This window comes from Malurus melanocephalus, unplaced genomic scaffold, assembly GCF_030028575.1.
Source record: "Malurus melanocephalus ecotype Western Australia unplaced genomic scaffold, MMel_1.1 scaffold_425, whole genome shotgun sequence".
Taxonomy (NCBI): domain Eukaryota; kingdom Metazoa; phylum Chordata; class Aves; order Passeriformes; family Maluridae; genus Malurus; species Malurus melanocephalus.
In genome coordinates, this window is record NW_026623657.1 from 42,366 (window position 1) to 60,212 (window position 17,847).

At 36.6% G+C, this 17,847-nt stretch overlaps 1 protein-coding gene across 1 annotated transcript; it reads left to right on the forward strand.

Annotated features, from left to right (window-relative positions):
- The first annotated feature begins 3,168 nt into the window (after positions 1-3,168).
- Positions 3,169-4,339, forward strand: GPER1 (G protein-coupled estrogen receptor 1). Its single transcript, XM_057379857.1, has one exon. It carries the CDS (start codon positions 3,169-3,171, stop codon positions 4,240-4,242), a length of 1,074 nt encoding a protein of 357 aa, XP_057235840.1. The 3' UTR covers positions 4,243-4,339.
- The last annotated feature ends 13,508 nt before the right edge of the window (positions 4,340-17,847 follow it).

A 17,847-nucleotide genomic window follows, 5' to 3' on the forward strand; every position in this document is an offset into this window, starting at 1 on the left:
TCCAAGAACATCTTAAAAAAACCTTTTAGTAACACTGCCAAAACCCTCTGTTCCTATGCACAGTGTTACAAAAAACGGAGCAAATAATAAATTTGCCTCAATGAAGGCAAAGTGCTTCTCCTCCCAAAGCCACTCATGTGAGGAACCTCTGCTTCACTTTTTCACAGATTAGATCCTTTGCGATCTAACAACATCTGACCACTGTCATTGATATTATAAATCTATTATAATGACATCTTAATTGCTTACTCCACACTTCTGAAACTGTCACATTGTCTTCCTGAAGTTTTAAATGCTGAGATCCCGTTCATCTTATTCCACAGCAGCAGCAGAATGCTGCATGGATGTACAGCAAAACSGTGGCACTTAACCTTCAGATGTCACATCAATAGCATCACAGGAAAATACTTCCACAAATAAAATATTTCTMTTTTACAAGGAAGGTTTGACTTTCTTCTCGTTCTAAGAATTCTGRCCACCAGTAGGTGGTGTTACTGGAAATGTCCAAGTAGGCTTTTTTACCCCCTGCAGATGAAATGCAAAACTCCACCTGCAGCACTGGTGGCTTAATGCAAAACTGGGGCTCCTCATTCTTGGTAGGGTGAGCTTATTTTATCCATGTTATTCTGAGCTGARCAATTCTAAGAAGTAAGAGAATAGCATATACCTGAGAATTTAAATACAAACAGCAAAATGGGATCGACTTGAAGGTAGGAAAACTGAAATTTATCTTGTCAGTTTAGCAAATGATCCTTCTCAGATGCTTGATGTCTTCATTCAAATATTTCCCTTCAGACTGCCCGGAGGCTTTTAAAAAATAGTGCAAATAACAGTAATAATTGCTTTATAGCTATATAAAATATGCTTCATTKCAATTTGCAAATAAATCTCTTAATTATTGATCAGCTGAGCTCTAGATTTGAACGGRCTATAAAACTTTAAAAAACACCAGAGGCAGAGAGGAGGGTGCCSTGAACAGCAGGCAAAATAAAACTGGCAAATACGAGAGAAAAGACGCTTGAGCAGTTCTAGTAAAAAAAGAAACCAGCAGAAACAGGGTTAATTACAGCCTTATAAGGCTGTTCAGCAGCACTTCAACTGCACACAAATTAGAACAACCCTGGGAATCTATAAAGCTTGTTTTATTGCCAAGGACATGCAGCAAGATCTGCATTTTGCTCTTGTAAACTCTCCTTTATTGAATACGTTTTAAAGCCGAGCAGACTTTTATACGATTTTTTTGTATTTACTGCTGAATCATCAACAGGTGGCATCCACTGCAGCTCTGCACACCTAAATACAAGTTTTTTACCGAGAGGACAGTGGAAGTTGGCACATCCATTACCCAGCAAGGACCAACCTGCTGCTGTCTGCAGGAAAATCAGCTCGGGAGAAATGGAATTAAGGTAAAATGAAGGGTTTCAAAGTACATAGTTACCTGTAATGCTTTTAATCGCTTGGCTTTTGGCGTCCTTTCAGATGTAATTAAAATCTGACCACAGACCGACCTTTTAAAATCAATTGCTCAGGCTGTTAACTTATCTTTTATTGTATTTAAATCTGTTTTACTGCCTTATTCACAAATAAAATGATGTTACGTAAAGACAACAGTTTATGTCTGGCTTCCCCAGCTGCTTGAAACAAACACCGAACCTTWCTCTAATAAGGRTAATTTCAAATGGACATTTTAGCAYGAAGATTTRCGCTATTAAATTGATTCAAAACTCAGCAACAGGTACTGGGAACTCMTGCCTGTTTCATTATGAAATAGAAACTCTGGAACTCATATCTTTATTTAAGTATCTGTAGCTATTTCTGATGACTTGAATACATTTAAACAAACTCAGAGCTTATTTCTGACTAAAAATATTCTAATACTCCTTCTCCACTAGTGGTCTGCTCTTTCCTTCCCCAGATTGCACACTGGCAGGATTTAAGTCATTAAAATGTRGAAATATGCATGAATTTTACTAGCAAACTATTTAAAATATGTTTTCATGTAAATAAAAGCCAAAGGTTTCATAGCAAGATGAAGATCAAACCAATTCAAAGTATTTAAAACCTAGCAGAAAATACCCTGGTTTATAACTTCCTTGCTGTTTGTTTGGGGTGTCTTTTGTTTRGTTCTTTTCAAATAAACTTCTAGCAAAGCTTCAAGTGCTTAACATTCAACATTAAGAAGTAAACAAATCCGATAACTGGTATTTTCCATTACTACCCGGAAGTCAGTGAAACATAATAAATCACAACGAAAAMCAAATTGAGTATAATAATGTTGGTGTAAATCAATATGCTGCTTGTATTACCTTCATTTCTAAAATTTGCCTTTCCCTCMCACTGAAAGCAGCAGGAACCAACTGCTTTTCATCTCTGCTGCCTTCTCAGCCACAGACTCTGCTATTTATTAGCTTACAAGCTGATAAAAGAAATATATATCTATAAATATCTATCTATATAAAAAATACCATTTTTCTTTATTAAGCTGAACTCCCATACCAGATTTCTCTGTATTTCTGCATTTTCTAATTGTGAACCCCTGAAGGCTACACGCAATTTTAACAGACCTGCCCTCACAATGTATTATCATCTAGAACAAATTTAAATTCTTTTAACTGAACCTTTGCATWTATATTAAAACATGATGTTCCCTACATGCTCAGCTGTGATGTTAAATTAGCAGAAGCTAATGGCACATGGAACAGCGCTGGAATATGAGATTAATCGTTTTCCATTTGCAAATTGCAGGTCCAAGGATGTTCATTGATTATTAAAAGAAAACAAATGGAGCTAAAATTCCACTGCCTTCCAACTTGCATGAAGAAACACTGTTGATGAAAAGCTTTTKTTAAAGAGACCCAAGTCCCATCATGGTAAAAAGATTCCTACATGATGTTAAGGCATACAGGAACTGCAAATTSTCTCATTTGCAATGTATATAGTGTCCTGTAAAACAAATTAAGACTTGGAGTGTTATATTTCAGTCAGTTTTAAGTCTTATTAACCTGACTTCTTAAGAGTTTTAATTTCCTATACAAAAGTCTGTATCTTTTTTCAATTCCAATCAAAAATGCTTACRACTAAGTCAGTTGAAACCAACCAAAAATCTGATTTTTTTCACACTGCCACCAAACTGTGAGTTCTAATATCTTTTCTGCAGATATTTTAACCATGGAAACTTACTCTGCCTCAATAGCACCTGTTATATGTAACAGCACAACTTTTAACCTGAACGGATCCCATTTGTGTAACGAAAGCATATCCTCTAGATTAGCTGACAAATCAGAACACCAACAATATGTTATTGGCCTTTTCTTATCCTGTCTTTACACCATATTCCTCTTTCCTATCGGTTTTGTAGGAAACATTCTGATACTGGTTGTCAACATTAGCTTTCGGGAAAAAATGACAATTCCAGACCTTTACTTCATAAACCTGGCAGTGGCCGACCTCATTCTAGTGGCCGATTCTCTCATCGAGGTGTTCAATCTTGACGAGAAATATTACGATATCACCATCATTTGTACCTTTATGTCTTTGTTCCTTCAGATCAACATGTATAGCAGCATTTTCTTTCTGACATGGATGAGTTTTGACAGATACCTGGCGTTGGCCAAAGTAATGAGGTCCAACCTCTTTCGCACTATGCAGCACGCCAGGCTGAGCTGCGGGCTCATATGGATGGCRTCCATTTCGGCAGCTCTGGTGCCGTTCACGGCCGTGCATTTACAACACACCGGAGAGGTCTATTTCTGTTTTGCAGATGTAAAGGAAATCCAGTGGCTAGAGATAACCCTGGGGTTTATTATCCCCTTTGTGATCATCGGTCTTTGTTACTCATTAATTGTCCGAGTCCTTATAAAAGCACACAAGCACAGGAGTCTCCGTCTGCGGCGACAGAAGGCTCTGCGCATGATTTTTGTTGTTGTCCTGGTTTTCTTTATCTGCTGGCTCCCTGAAAACGTCTTCATTAGCGTTCAACTTCTCCAGAGGAAAAGCGAGCCTGTCTCTTCAAACAGCCCATCCTTCAGGCATGATTATCCTTTAACTGGACATATTGTGAACCTAGCAGCTTTTTCTAATAGCTGCTTGAACCCCTTAATTTACAGTTTTCTGGGGGAAACCTTCAGAGACAAACTGCGACTGTACATTGAGCAGAAAACGAAAATGTCAACACTGCATCGCTTCTGTCAGGCTGCCTTAACGTCTGTCATTCCTGACAGTAATGAGCAATCAGAAGTCTGATTTAGTAGCCCTTGTATAAAATGTATGACTGTGAAGTTGTGCAAATAGTGAACAAAATGCTTGCTACTAACAGGACAAAAAATGCATTTGTGTGTGTGTGTATATATATATATTGTATCACTCTACTGAGTATTGAAGGTTTATATTCAAAATGTTTTTATGACAAGACTTTAATGTAGAAGAATATGTTTTAGTCAGATTTATATTTAATTACAAACAGGATTATTAAAAGCTGAGCACTGAAGAAGCTTCATTTTGTATTATACATGTATGAATGACAATRTAAGAGAAAATTTTATCAAGTTAGGAAGACTCAAGATGTAATCTGATTATCAGAGATGATACTTTGCTGGTGTACATAAGGTACTTCCATTGAAATAATGAAGCTGCCATAACAGTGAGGAAAAATCATTACAACATATTGATGTGGAGACGCAGAAAACATTGATTTTTTTTTTTATCCAAACATGTTAAGATGAATTACTTTGCTTGCAAGAACTACACAGTACTACCGTCACTGTGTTCTAGCATGTCTTCCATGATTAGGTTTTTTAATCTCAATATAATCAAGCACAGCGGTAAGATTTTGTCTCCTAAATGTAAACTACTGTTTACATCAGTACTTGATCAAAACCAAAATCATCTGTAACTATAGTGCTCATCTCAAAGAATTCCACAGAGGCAAAATGCAGTGCTTCATTCTGTCTTTTAAGGATTGACCCAGATAATCTCTCCCAGAACAGATATAATTGGGYTTTTTGTCAAAAATGCCAGTGCRCCTACACTGTGCACATTCACACCTGCCTTCAGATTTGAGTGCTTATTACATGAGATCTCTTCACATTCAGTGAGTCTGTTTTGATTGCCAGAACAAAATGCTGTGATTTTTAAGCAAGCATCACTTTCTGCAAAAGATATCGTAGATATTGTGTAGATATTGCTTATGAAAATGGCAAACGCCTCCATTTTTAGAAAGGAAGAACTTAGGTAATGGAGAGTGTGATTAGAGATTACCAGATCTGAACTTTGTGCACATCCATCCCACCTCCAGAAACCACCAGCCTTTCAAGATTGTAAGGTGAATGCTGGATGCTTTGATTATTTGAAGATTAATTATACTAARCAAACAAATTATAGCATCACTTACTGGAAAACAACAGTTTCTTTTCTTCTAGCAAATAATTGGGCTTTAAATCTGATTGATGCTTAGCACAGGTTACTCCTGAACTTATTCAGGGAAGCTATAAAGTTCCTAGAGATTAGTGTGCAAGATCATTAAAACATCACTTGCTGCATCTCTCAAGTGAATAAACTCATTTCACTTCTGTGCTTATTGACTGAAGCACCAAAACTCAGCAGAATAAGATGYTCTGTCCTATTTCCAAATGTCATATATTAATTAATTAGCACAATAACAGGTTTTAAAGGATTTTTAAATGTAGACCTTTAAAAGAATCACTAAAGCTACTAAAGCAATAAAGAAAACAGTGAAAACGATGATTCCACTCATATTTCTCATGAAATATCTCAAGCTTCCTAGTGGAAGTTTTGGCCACAAAAGACCTGACCTATAAACAAAAAGGCCACAAGAGGATGATGGCTGAATTTGAAATAGCTGGATATTCCTGCAGCTCCAACAGGAACTGCAGGGTGGAATCTGAAGCAACTGCAGATTATTTGCAAGTGATCGACTATAGGAAAAATGTTTTTTAGTCCCATCATCACTGTAGAACACCAAACATCTCTTCTCAAGAAAGATGCAAGCATAGCTTGAGCAGCTAAAAACCACTTAGCAAGTCATCTCACACCACTGTTCTGCATCACTGTAGCCCTTGCTCCTCAATATTTTGCTTTTTGGAATTAACCACAATTACTCAGGTCCTATGGGCTGCCAATAGACATTAATCACACCATTAAAAACGGCTATTTCAGACAACACCCAAATGAACAAWGGGATAATTGTCTTGGCAATGCAATTCTGAGGAAAAAGACACATCTTGAGCTTACAGATGTATTAGSYCTGTGCAATCCTGACACTTGCCATGAATAAATAACTTTTTGAGGTTATGGGAATACACTTTCCCAATCTTAGTKGTTGCTTATTTTGGTTTTACAGGAATAAGCTCCTTTCCCCTTCTGCTTCCAATACAGAGATCACGTTTTTGATCAAGGCTATGGTAGAAGCTTTTCTACTACTGCYGTAGAACACAAATCAAGAAAGTCTTTATGCAGAAGCTTATAATAATAAACAAACAGCAATAGCAAATGCCTGCTCATACATCCTACAAGTAGTTTGTTTCCAAATGAATCAGATTCGTAATACGCAGCAAAATCTGAGAAAGATCAGGTTACTATAGCCTGAAGAAAACCATATTTACTCAACCTGAAACAACCTATTGCATGTTTAAAGCCAAATTACWGACCCAAAATACCTGATGAGTTCCCTACTGCTGATATTTTAGTACAGGCTTATGTTTAAATTTAGTAGTTTCAGGCACAGTTCATACTTCTTACTTTAAATGCAAAGCACTCTCCCAGCTGAAAAAACTGCACGTTTATTCCCAAAGCTTTGTTTTTCTAAGCAGTAACTCTGCACAAAGTTGTATTTACAGAAATGTCATACAGCCTCCACGTATTTATGTACACAATATGCTTTCTGCAGCCATTATCTTGCAGTAACTCACTACTATGGCTTATCCATGGACCACAAAGATCTCAGCTTGGTGTGTCATGTTCTTTAATTTCAAAGAACATAATCACCAGTAAATAAAACCTTTACTAGAGTGTAGAGGAAAAAAGGAATAGGAGCGAGAATTTTGATACAACTTCTTCACTTTTTTCTGTTTTCTCACAATTGTTTAATTGCTGGATTTAAGGAAAGGATTCCATATGCCTTTCTAAAACACTGGACTGATGACAATTATGAGATTTTAAAAATCTCTTTATCACAATGCTCACAATCTGTGCTATTATCATCCTTATCAGGCTTCCAGAAAAGTCTAGTATGAGGAAAAGCACACAGTAAAGAGGAGAAAGGGAATAATCTAAGAATCCTACTTATGAAAACAATACCTTAACACAAGAATGCCTTGAATGCAGAGTATACCTGAAGTCTAGAAACAAAAAAAACCCCGTTCAAACAGCAAAAACTAGCACCAATCTGAACCTGATGCAACTGAAAGCAACAGGCTTCCCTCAAAATAAAAATAAATGAGAACAAGAGTTATCTGAGACCTCTTTAACACGTTAGAGATGCTGTAACTTTGCATTCTTTTAACAGTTTTAGGAGATACACTAAATACCAACTGCACAGACACAACACCAACCTCTCGAAAATGCGAAGTCTAAAGATAAAGCTTGATTCATTTATGAAAAGCTTTACAGGATGGGAGGGCATGTGACAGAGAATTTGAATCAATGAGTCAGGCGATCGCAGATTCTGTGCGAGGCTTTGACATAATACGGGTAAGATGCAAGAAAAGTCACCTCTGCCTTCAAAAGCTTGAAAAAGAATTGAGCACAAAGTTTTACAAGAAAATGCTTGTAAAATTTCAGACTAAGTATCTGTGTTTCAAACAAAATTCACTGGCTGTACAGTGCAGGCTCTAATCTTTTTTCCAGCCATCAAGTTGTGTTAGAGTATAACTGAATTTTTTCCCCGTGTAAGGATTTTGCTGTATTCTCTCAGCTGTTTATTAAGATTGCAAAAGGGAAAAGGTTGTCTGGACAATTTTAAATGGTTAGGATTGTCACATAAAAAATGTGCTAAAGAGTGGTTTACCATAAGTAAAAGCATGTCAAGTTCAACCCTGATTATCATTAATTCCATTGGAACTTGTTTCTGCATAACTAAAAACAAGTGAGTGCATGAAGAAGCMGGCTTGAATTTTAATAGCTACTCATGAAGGTGAGCCAATGAATTAATTTGATTTTGATTGAAAACAACAAAGATAAGGGCTTGATTTGAATTTAAGGGACAGTATCCTTCCCTTTAAGCCTTACATTACCCGTTCTGACAAATATTTAAAGTTTTCATCRCAGTAGAACACAGGGCCAAATTCACTGTTTATTTGTCCTTTTTTTTGTTAAAACTGCAACAACATGTAATAGGGAACAAAGTCACTTTTAAGACATGCACACAGAAGACCTTTTCTCTACACCCTTAAGCTCTGCTGTCAGAGAGTTGTTGTGTGTGGTACATGCCCTGTGCCATGTTTTAAAGAGAGACACACCAGATAKGAAAATCTGAACACCCTCCACTCATATTTATAATGTAAGTGTCCTTTCTTCAACAGTATTGTCCAAACTATTTATTCCACAGTGACATTTAATACAATAAACTTTTAACCCTTGGGTTTGGGCTTCCTTTTAGACTTCCATCATATGGCAGCATGAGACAGGCAGGAGCTAWGAATAAACTGCACATKGAGCCACCCAAGATGCCAMCWCAAGAGCAGKGCCCTCTCAGRWCKRCAGACTGTGCAGGATCAGCTCTTCWTTCAACTCAGTTTCTTACATGCTACTTCATTTATTTTACATGTGTCCACTAAATTCCACTAGGAAAAAATAAAGATATTTTTCTGCATCTCACAAAGTCACCTGCAAGTCACCTAACTGTTCAACCCCTGTGATAAAACCACGTTCAAATTTCCAACCTGCTTTCTCAAATTGTTCAAACTGTTCGTTACAGGTACATTTCAAAGTTCTAAATTAAACTACTGAGCTGTTCAATACCAAAAAGTAAAACTCTACCTTCTCAWAATAAATATTTAATGCAGCAGGGTAAGCCTTTCCAAAGGAATAGCTCTGCTTACAAGTCCCAGCTCACTTGACCTGCAAGCAAAATCACTGAAAAGGTTTAAGACCTTTTCAAATTGCATTGAATGTGTTTTTTGGAAGGACTTTAAAAAAAAAACTGTGGGGGAAAGAAGACATAGTAGAGAAACAGGAAAATTATTAGGATATTGTTAAATTATCCTTAGAATTAGAGTTAAGGCGATTTTTACAGAAAGAGCTCAGTGGTAGAATTGCCTAATAGTGCTGGAGATAAATTTGTTTTCTGCCTCGGCAGCAGAAATATTTCCTTTCCCAGGCATTTTCTCAATAGAAACAGTAATATAATGGCAAATAAGATTTTCTTCCTTTCATTCTCTCTCCATTCAGAACTACAAAAGAGAAATAGCCTGTACCTGAATACAGAAACCTTTTAACTCTTGTGCTCCAGAGTGAAGTGCACACAGCAAACTGAGAAAGAAACCGAGGAAAGAGCTCATTTAAACAATGTGATAGGATTCCAAACATCCACCTGACAACTGAGGATCAAGGTGGGAAGAAGATATAGAGAGTCATGTGTGTGGGAACTTAATTTATAAACTTGCTTGGCTTCCAAAGACATCAAGTCAGAATAATTACTTCTGATATTACAAGCTCATTCTCTAGCACAGTGAGAAACGTGACATGTTTTTTTCTCACACTAATTAGAGCTGCCTGATGATGGGTGACACTGCTGGAGTGTTGTGGGATCAGAGGTGGTTGTGTTGTGTGGCAGAGGTGCTGCTGGAGCCAACTTTGGAGCACACAGAACCCAAAACAAGGGGTCCATCAGGACCCATGGAAAACTGCCCCTGTCTCCTGCTGATCTGTGCCCTTCTTGGCTCTCAATGATACCTTTTGGGTCTTGGCCATGGATTTTTATTCCAAGACCTATCAGATCAGGACAGTTGACTGCGTCTATTCAAAGCTCAAACTAGATCATGACTTAATCTAGACAAATCTTTGTAAAGAATATAACCATGATCTAAGCAAAGTATGGTATATTTTACAACAAAAAAAACCTCTAAACCTCACAAGTTTATTAAAAGATGCCTTTGGAGTACAGGCTTGAAAGTCATGAAAGATGGCACTTCCATAATAAAACAGGAAGGACTTCCATTATCTATTCCAAAGGTATTTTTGAAAAAAGAATCAGCCRCTGAGGAATATGAAAGCTCCTAAGTTCACAAAAAGCCCATGCCCAATTTCAATGACCTCTGTACTGCAGTTTCACTACAACAGTTCTGTAACCACCCAGTTATTTYACAAGTGGGCAAGGATGAATAACTCCCCTTTAGCATTCAGTACATAACGTAAAGGTAGGATGGAATGGCAGCTACTAAAAGCAAGTATTTTCCATGGATACTTCAAATTTTCTATTCTCTTTCCATAACCACTCTGCTCCTTTTTAAGCAATGCAGCTCTAAGCCCTCAGTCCATTCTCTGAACAGCTTTGACATCTTTCAGACTCTGAGATGGTAGGAAAAGCTGTCTGCCCTTATGTATATGCTGTTTGCAATAGCCTGGTTTACAGATGCAAATTATTAAGATAATGCTGAGAAATTTAATAAAACACTGGTTGATGCTCTTCCGTTTGATGTCCTACAGAACTCCTGTGGGATTCAATTAGAAATAGGTAAATGCATTCAAAGACAGAGTCTGCTTTCCCTGTCAGATACCTTCATGCTTGTACCCTCGATATTTCAGGCAGCTTCTAAAAGTCAAAAGATTAATTTTCCATTCTAATTACTTGTTGGATGTAACAGACAAGCACATTCCAAGTATTTATTAATCTGCGTGGCTTTGATCTAATACCCAAGAGCCATTTTATCTATGCTGTAATTTATTAACATACATAAATATACACTGATCTTTCATGTGGTTCACAGTATTGCATCTAAACACAAAAGGTATTTTAAAGGAGGAAATTTCTCTTTTCTTATTTATACTGTGGAAGGAGCCATCACTTCCTTTGCACCAAAACTTTGGGGGGTTTTAATTTTTGAACCTATTTCATCAAGACACAAAGTCATATTTTATAAAAATCGTTATACCAGACTCCCACATTGTCTAAACAAGCAGCAGCATTTCATCAAGGACGGGGCTGCTTTTTAGAATAATCATATTTTACACATCCAAATCTGTGCAATTTGAGGTTTTTTGAACAAATTAACATTAACAAAACAGTCCTGAGAGCAATAAAGAGGAAGTAACAAATCCACAAGAATCAGGCCTGCATTAATGCATTATACTATACACATTTTCAAGCCCTGTCAAGAATAATTGCCTTTGAATGCCCATTTCTCTACTCTTTATCCTRTATCAGAATGCAGCAAACATCCTTTCAAGCTTACAACTTAATTTCTTGCCAAGTGAATGCATTTTGTGAATTCAAACATGTAACGGGACTTTTTTGAACTGATGTTACACATATTTTGAGGCTTTTTGCCAAGTTTTCCATACTGAACAATTTGAGCCTTTTCCARCAATTTTCACTGATGATGCCTCTTTTTACGAGGAGTTAGAAGTCATCAATAGAGAACCAGAATAAAATTATTATTGAAAAAGGGCAGCAAACTGTGTTCTCACTGGACTGGAGCTTTTGCTCCTTCAACAACAGAACACTCAACAGCTCAGCCCACAAGCAGGAATCCTGTCCTGAATTTCAACTTTCAGATATTTGCAGCTAAGGCATAAAAGCAAGGATTTATTGTGAAAATCCAACAAGAACCATCAAGGAAAGTCTCACCAGCAAGCAGAGAATGAGGGCTGAGAGGAAACGACAAGTACGTGCTCCAAGAAGAGAAGGAAGAATTTCTCCTCTTAACAGCAAAGAAGGGACTGTTGTGTTTCACCACCAAATTCCCCATCAATTTAATACCCTGGCTTTGTTAATAAAAGTAGGGAATTAACTTTGAATGGATACAGATTAAGGCAAATACCCAGAATTAGCATGAAACTCTTGTTGGCCAGTATGTAATGAAGAATGCACAATTCCTTTAAACACGAGTAAGAAATACACCACATATTGTTTATACCAAACACAGTTGGGGACGTGAGCCTTTTGCCTGGGAAAACCATCTTCAAAGTAGCAACTGTTTTCCCAGCTGTGAATGCTCTTTCCTGGGAAATCTATTCGTACCATTACAAAAATAATTTTCAAAGGAATGTAAAATTATTCAGCCTAATCTATGCACATCCATATTTCAGACACGATTCTGTACCTTCTTAGCCATGTCTGTTTACAAAAGGCCTACTATTCTCTATAAACACTACATGGGTGTCACAATTAAATGTACCCCTTTTTAAAAAATAAATAAATGTATGGTTAATTTAATAGAATTATTTGAAGCAACACTATCAATATTCTGATGAAGAAATGTTAGCAGGAAACAAATGTTTCAGTCCCATAACCAGCTGCCCTCAAAGTTTGTTGTTTTGTGGTTGGTTGTTTTTTTTTAAATTTCCCTAATTTGAGAAATATTGCATAGATAASAAAGCAGATAAACCAAGTAAGATGTCACACAGTAAGCTATAAATGCCATGGATTTAGAGCTACATAATTATTTCCAGCTATCAGAAGGCCATCAGAGAGGCACTAAGAAGCCAATGGGCCAGCAAACTTGTCTSTGTGCAAGTAAAAAAAMCCCAAACAAACAARCCAAGAATAAACATTCAGCTGAAAGGTAGCCCAAAGCAAAGAGAAATAGGCYCAACATTTTAATTMTAGACTGACAAAACCCAGCAGACTAATGAGCAGAATAATATCCATCCTGACATTTAACTYGGCTGTTTTGAGAAATAGCTCCCACCCCCCTTTATCACTGGGAAACTGCTTTTTGCTGATGTATCTTTCCATCAAGGCACAGGGGGAGATGGGGGAAGATGAAAGATTATGTCATCTTGTCTTCATAACATGGACAAAACTCTATTTGCATGTTAAAAATACTTTAAAATTGGTCAGAAAAACCTCAATACGAGCCGAGAATCTTATTTTAGGAGTCTATGCTAAATAAAATTAACTTTYTGGAAGTYTTTTCTTTCTTTTGCCTTCAGTATTTAAGGGGTTTTTTTTACKTATTCCTTTTTTTGACATATACAAAAATTAATAACCTCAGGTAACCCTAATGCATCCCATATTAATGGGATGCAAACAGAGGATTAAGCTAGTACAGTGGAACCAAACAAGTGGAACAGTGGATAGTGGAATTGCAGTGCAAACAGTGTCCAAAATATACTTTTAATGTATGTTAGATATAGTTAATATTGGTAGCCTGATAATCAGAAGAAAATCCTGCAACATCACATTAAGTTGTTAACTTCATTTTTTTTTAGGATGGGAAAATATAAACCAAGTTATTTTGATGGTTACAAGATAATCTTCCCATTAATTAGAAAAATAAATTAAGGGAACAATAAAGGATTACTGAGTTTGTTTGCAAATCATCCACAACTCATTATTTCAAGAACAGGCTTTGGGATGAATTAGTGGGTTGTCAAACAAATAAATATACTGTCTGATGATAGCTTTACAGAATCTGCTGGATCAGTTTGCACCAATGTCTGGTTTGCATTAATTAAACATTCAMATTACTACCCCAGTTACCTGATTACAAGCAGCATTAAAGATCATATCAAAGTAGCATTCCCAGCTCTTCCATCAAGCTCATGCCCAAAATGTTTATCTCCACMACTTAAACTTAATTTTATGGGGTTTCCACTGCTACACACAAACAGTGATTTTAAGGAGTCATTTTTYTGTGGTTTGCTTTGCAGCTAAATATTTCTATATTGCTCTTTATGCTAACCTCCAAAAAGCTGAACAGAAAAACACTTTCCTTACAGATTTTGCCATTTTCCATTTAGTAAACAGATCTTACTGTTTGGGCACCTGCACACTCTGATGAAAGAAACACCATGAGCTACTTGTTTATTTGCCATTGTTTGTAGTATCTGCATGGAATCTCAAAAATTAAATTCCTTTCCCACTGATCCTGCCTTTATCTGAGGAAAATGTTGATTCCTCCTCCTCCAACCACTAGAAATGCTGAAGATAACGAGGAAGTACAAGGAAACACCCACTGGCTGGCTGAGCATTACCTAAAGTACCCTTCAACCACCAGCATGGGGATTTGATTTATAAAGATCGATTGTCCCTTAGTCATTGTAATTTTCCTTGAAGTTTCCATGTTTACTAGACTAAATTGGGAAGGAACAGGAAATTAATATTGTTTTCCACGGATTACGAATTTTGAGTCTTGCCTAATAGATGTTCTGTGCTGAAAGARTTTCCTACTGTTGTGTAGAAAGCCAGCAGSTCWGCAAACAGCAGAGAACTGAAACAAAATTAACTGGTCTCAGAAAAAACCATCAGCAAGTTGTGACCTAAGATGCCAATATTCAACTTGAAACTACCAATCTACATGGCACATTTTACATCTCTTCATGTCTATGTTACAATTTGAAAGAAAAAAACTTTCTGATAGTTCAACATATGTTAATAAAATATAAAAGTTACTAAAAAASATGTAAAAATAATGTCTAGGCATAAAAAACCCTATGCTTTGCAATTCTTGCCAAATGGCTAACAGTAACATTAGGAAAATCACTCAGATAAACCACAAGGATGAATTAAGTTTTAAAACTTAATTAAACTTTAAAACTCAGCTTCACTAGAGATGTGTCACTTAGWGCTGTGTGGTTCTAAGATCACTCATGGAAACATTCATATTGGTTTTGAAATGCTTATTGCTATTTAGTGTAAACAGAAGAAATTGAGTAGATGAAAATCAATAAAACATCAAGATTACTCAGAAAGGTCAAGCTGTTCYAAGGAAAAATGCTGGCAAGAATTTTTGAAACAAATTTCAAGAAGGAACGATCAGTGTACACTAAATTCAGTCACCTAAAACACAGGTGGACTTGCTTGTAGCTCTATAACTAAATCAATTAGAGATTTGTATTCTCCACTTTGGAGATAAAATTTGCTAGGCTAGAATTGACAGAAAAAAAAAAAAGTCAAGTCACAGGAAAATAACTTAATGAATYTGWGTCCCACCAAAAATTTTGACTTCTTTCTACCACACATGGGACTCCTCAGGAAAAACTGGAGCACACCCATCCTTACTYTAAGAAYGCCAGGAAGTTTTCTTTAATTGAGTGACTGCACTGAAAGCCAATCACAGCTCATCAGAATCCAGTCACCATGATTCAGGAATTCCTATRGGTCTAGCAAAATTCCAGCTTATTTTAAAATGACAGAAATCAAGGAGAGTAAGGGTGCAGAATAAACGCTCTCAGCAGTTGAGCAGTTGCCTTTATTTTTGTCCCAAATTTCTTACTTGGAACCATYCACCCTGACTGAGCACATCACTGCATTCCCAGAGTTCCTCCTGATCTTCCTGTTCAAACAGCAGTTTTACCTCATTTTCTACTACACTTTCCATGCTGAAAAGATTTGATGTCCAAAAGCACTTTAAAGCATAAATACCAATGTGCCTTAACCAAGCATTTCACACAAAAATGGGAGTACACACTGAGTAACAATCAAACTGCCGAGCAATTAACTTCTTTTAACCATTTCTGAAGTAAAATTAAGATCTGCCTCACRTTTTTCATTCTCAACAGTCATTTCAAACAAACAAAAAAAAAAAGTTTATTAATTTAGACTTCCCTGCTATCAACAGTTACAGTTTATAAAGCTGATGCCAAGAAATGTCTTGGCATAGACCTTATATGGCATTCCCTAAAACTCACTATATACATGTTCAAGCCACCCACTGGCATCAACTTTTATGATTCTAAGAACTGTTGTGCTTAGTGGTGTTCCCTGAGAGTATTAAGGATTCTTCTTGCCATTAATATTTGCTCTCTTGCACAGTCTGCACAGCCCACAAAACTCATCTGGGTGTTCTAAGRACTGATCACTGAACATCAGATGGTCCAAAAAGGCCCCACTTGCCATGGGGCTTAAAGTTCACCTGGGATGTTTGGTAGTTTTGCATGAAATTATACGGATTGTCACAGCCAATAAAACTTGCATTCTGACGTTTCAATTTCACACTGTTTTATCCTGGAAAATTATTCTCACTCAGATTCAATTATAAYGGCACAAATACAAAATAAGTATTAATTTTTAGTTACTTGATCTCCACTGAGCTACACATCTCATGATAAAGGAAATAACAAGCAGCTTTCACATCTATTTTATGTTAGGCCAAAAAACAAGAGCTTGAGAKGATCCTCAAAAATTCCTGAGGAAAAAAACCTGCTTTCCCTCTCCACTTCTTAAACTGCTTTAYAGTTCTTTGATTTTCATTCCATAATAACCACTAAGACCAGCAGAATTGAATTGTCCTGTTTATGCATAATTTCCACCACAAAAAAAACCCCAAACTTCCAGCTCCAAGTTTCTACTTGTAGAAAGCAGAAAGTAACAAATGTTAACAAAAGTAACAAGTGACAATAACAAGTAACATACTGAGCTTGCTAATTTCRTTCTCATAAAATTAATTCATAAAACGTTCAGGAATACAAAGAGATTGCTGACACCTTCTGGCCACTTGACATTCTGTCCAAAAACCAGGAGAATTTCCAAGCAAACATCTTTGATGTTTTCCCAGCTACTCAGAATCACATGAAGACTGAAGCTATGTTGACATTGCCATATGACAGCTCCTCACTTGGTTCACCTTTCACCCACATCCATTCCCTGCCTTTCACAGAAACATCCAAAACAAACAGAGATCAGGCCTTGCCTGCTATGATTGTACCCACATTTGGCTTAATTTCTCTTTTCCTTTTAGCATATTTCATCCAAGGAATCACTGCAACTGAATCCAACGCTACATTCATGTTCAGAACAGAATCTACAGCAACAACAAATTGATAATRTATTGAATTAAACAGCCTTACCTGCAGCTTTTGCTTCTTCTTCTTTGGTTTAGTTTCCAATTCCAGCTTGTCCTTTTGGGCCACGTGTTGCTTCAGCTTTTTTCTCTTCTCTGCCTTCTTTTCTTTTTTTTCCACATTCATTTTCGGCATTCTGGAACAGAATTGTTCTATAACAGAAACCATACAAATGCAGTTAGAACCTTTTTTARTATTAAATGTCAGTCTCATATACAGACAGTTATASTACAATTAMACTGGTATGGTAATTATTTGTGACTGCCTAACTATGAAATGTATGTATGCACTGAAATTTGATTAATTTTGGAGAATTTTCAGGTTTTTTTTAGGAGAACATTATAGTTAAGCTATTGTAAAACTCATATTTTATCAGTCTCCTGTTGGAATCTCCACACCTATTATCCCCTGAGGCCCTGCTGTGGAAAATTCCTGGTAGGAATTCCCAAAAAACTGAGGCTGTGACTTTTGCTGGTTACAACACATCACACTGAACTGAGACACGTGTGCACTCAAAGGTAAAAGGTAAACCTACTGGATTACTAAACAGTTTTAAATCATCAATTCTGTTTAAATTGCAAGTTTTTACGTGTTCATATAAGCTAATGTGATAAAACTATGCTTGAAGAATTGCCTCATCAGTTTTATCTTTAATTAGACTGACATTAGGGTGAAGATGAACAGGAGTTGCAGAAAACACGATTCTGAAACGAGGTCTACTTGTAACTCCATACTATTCCTGCGAGAAAAATCGGATTTAAGTTGCTTTCCCCAGCTGCCCCAACACTGTCACTTTCCGTGTCATTTTCAGTACAAAGGCAACTGTTGGCTCTTTCACAAACAATTTACCTTGAAACAGACTCTGAAACAGACTCTGAAACAGAC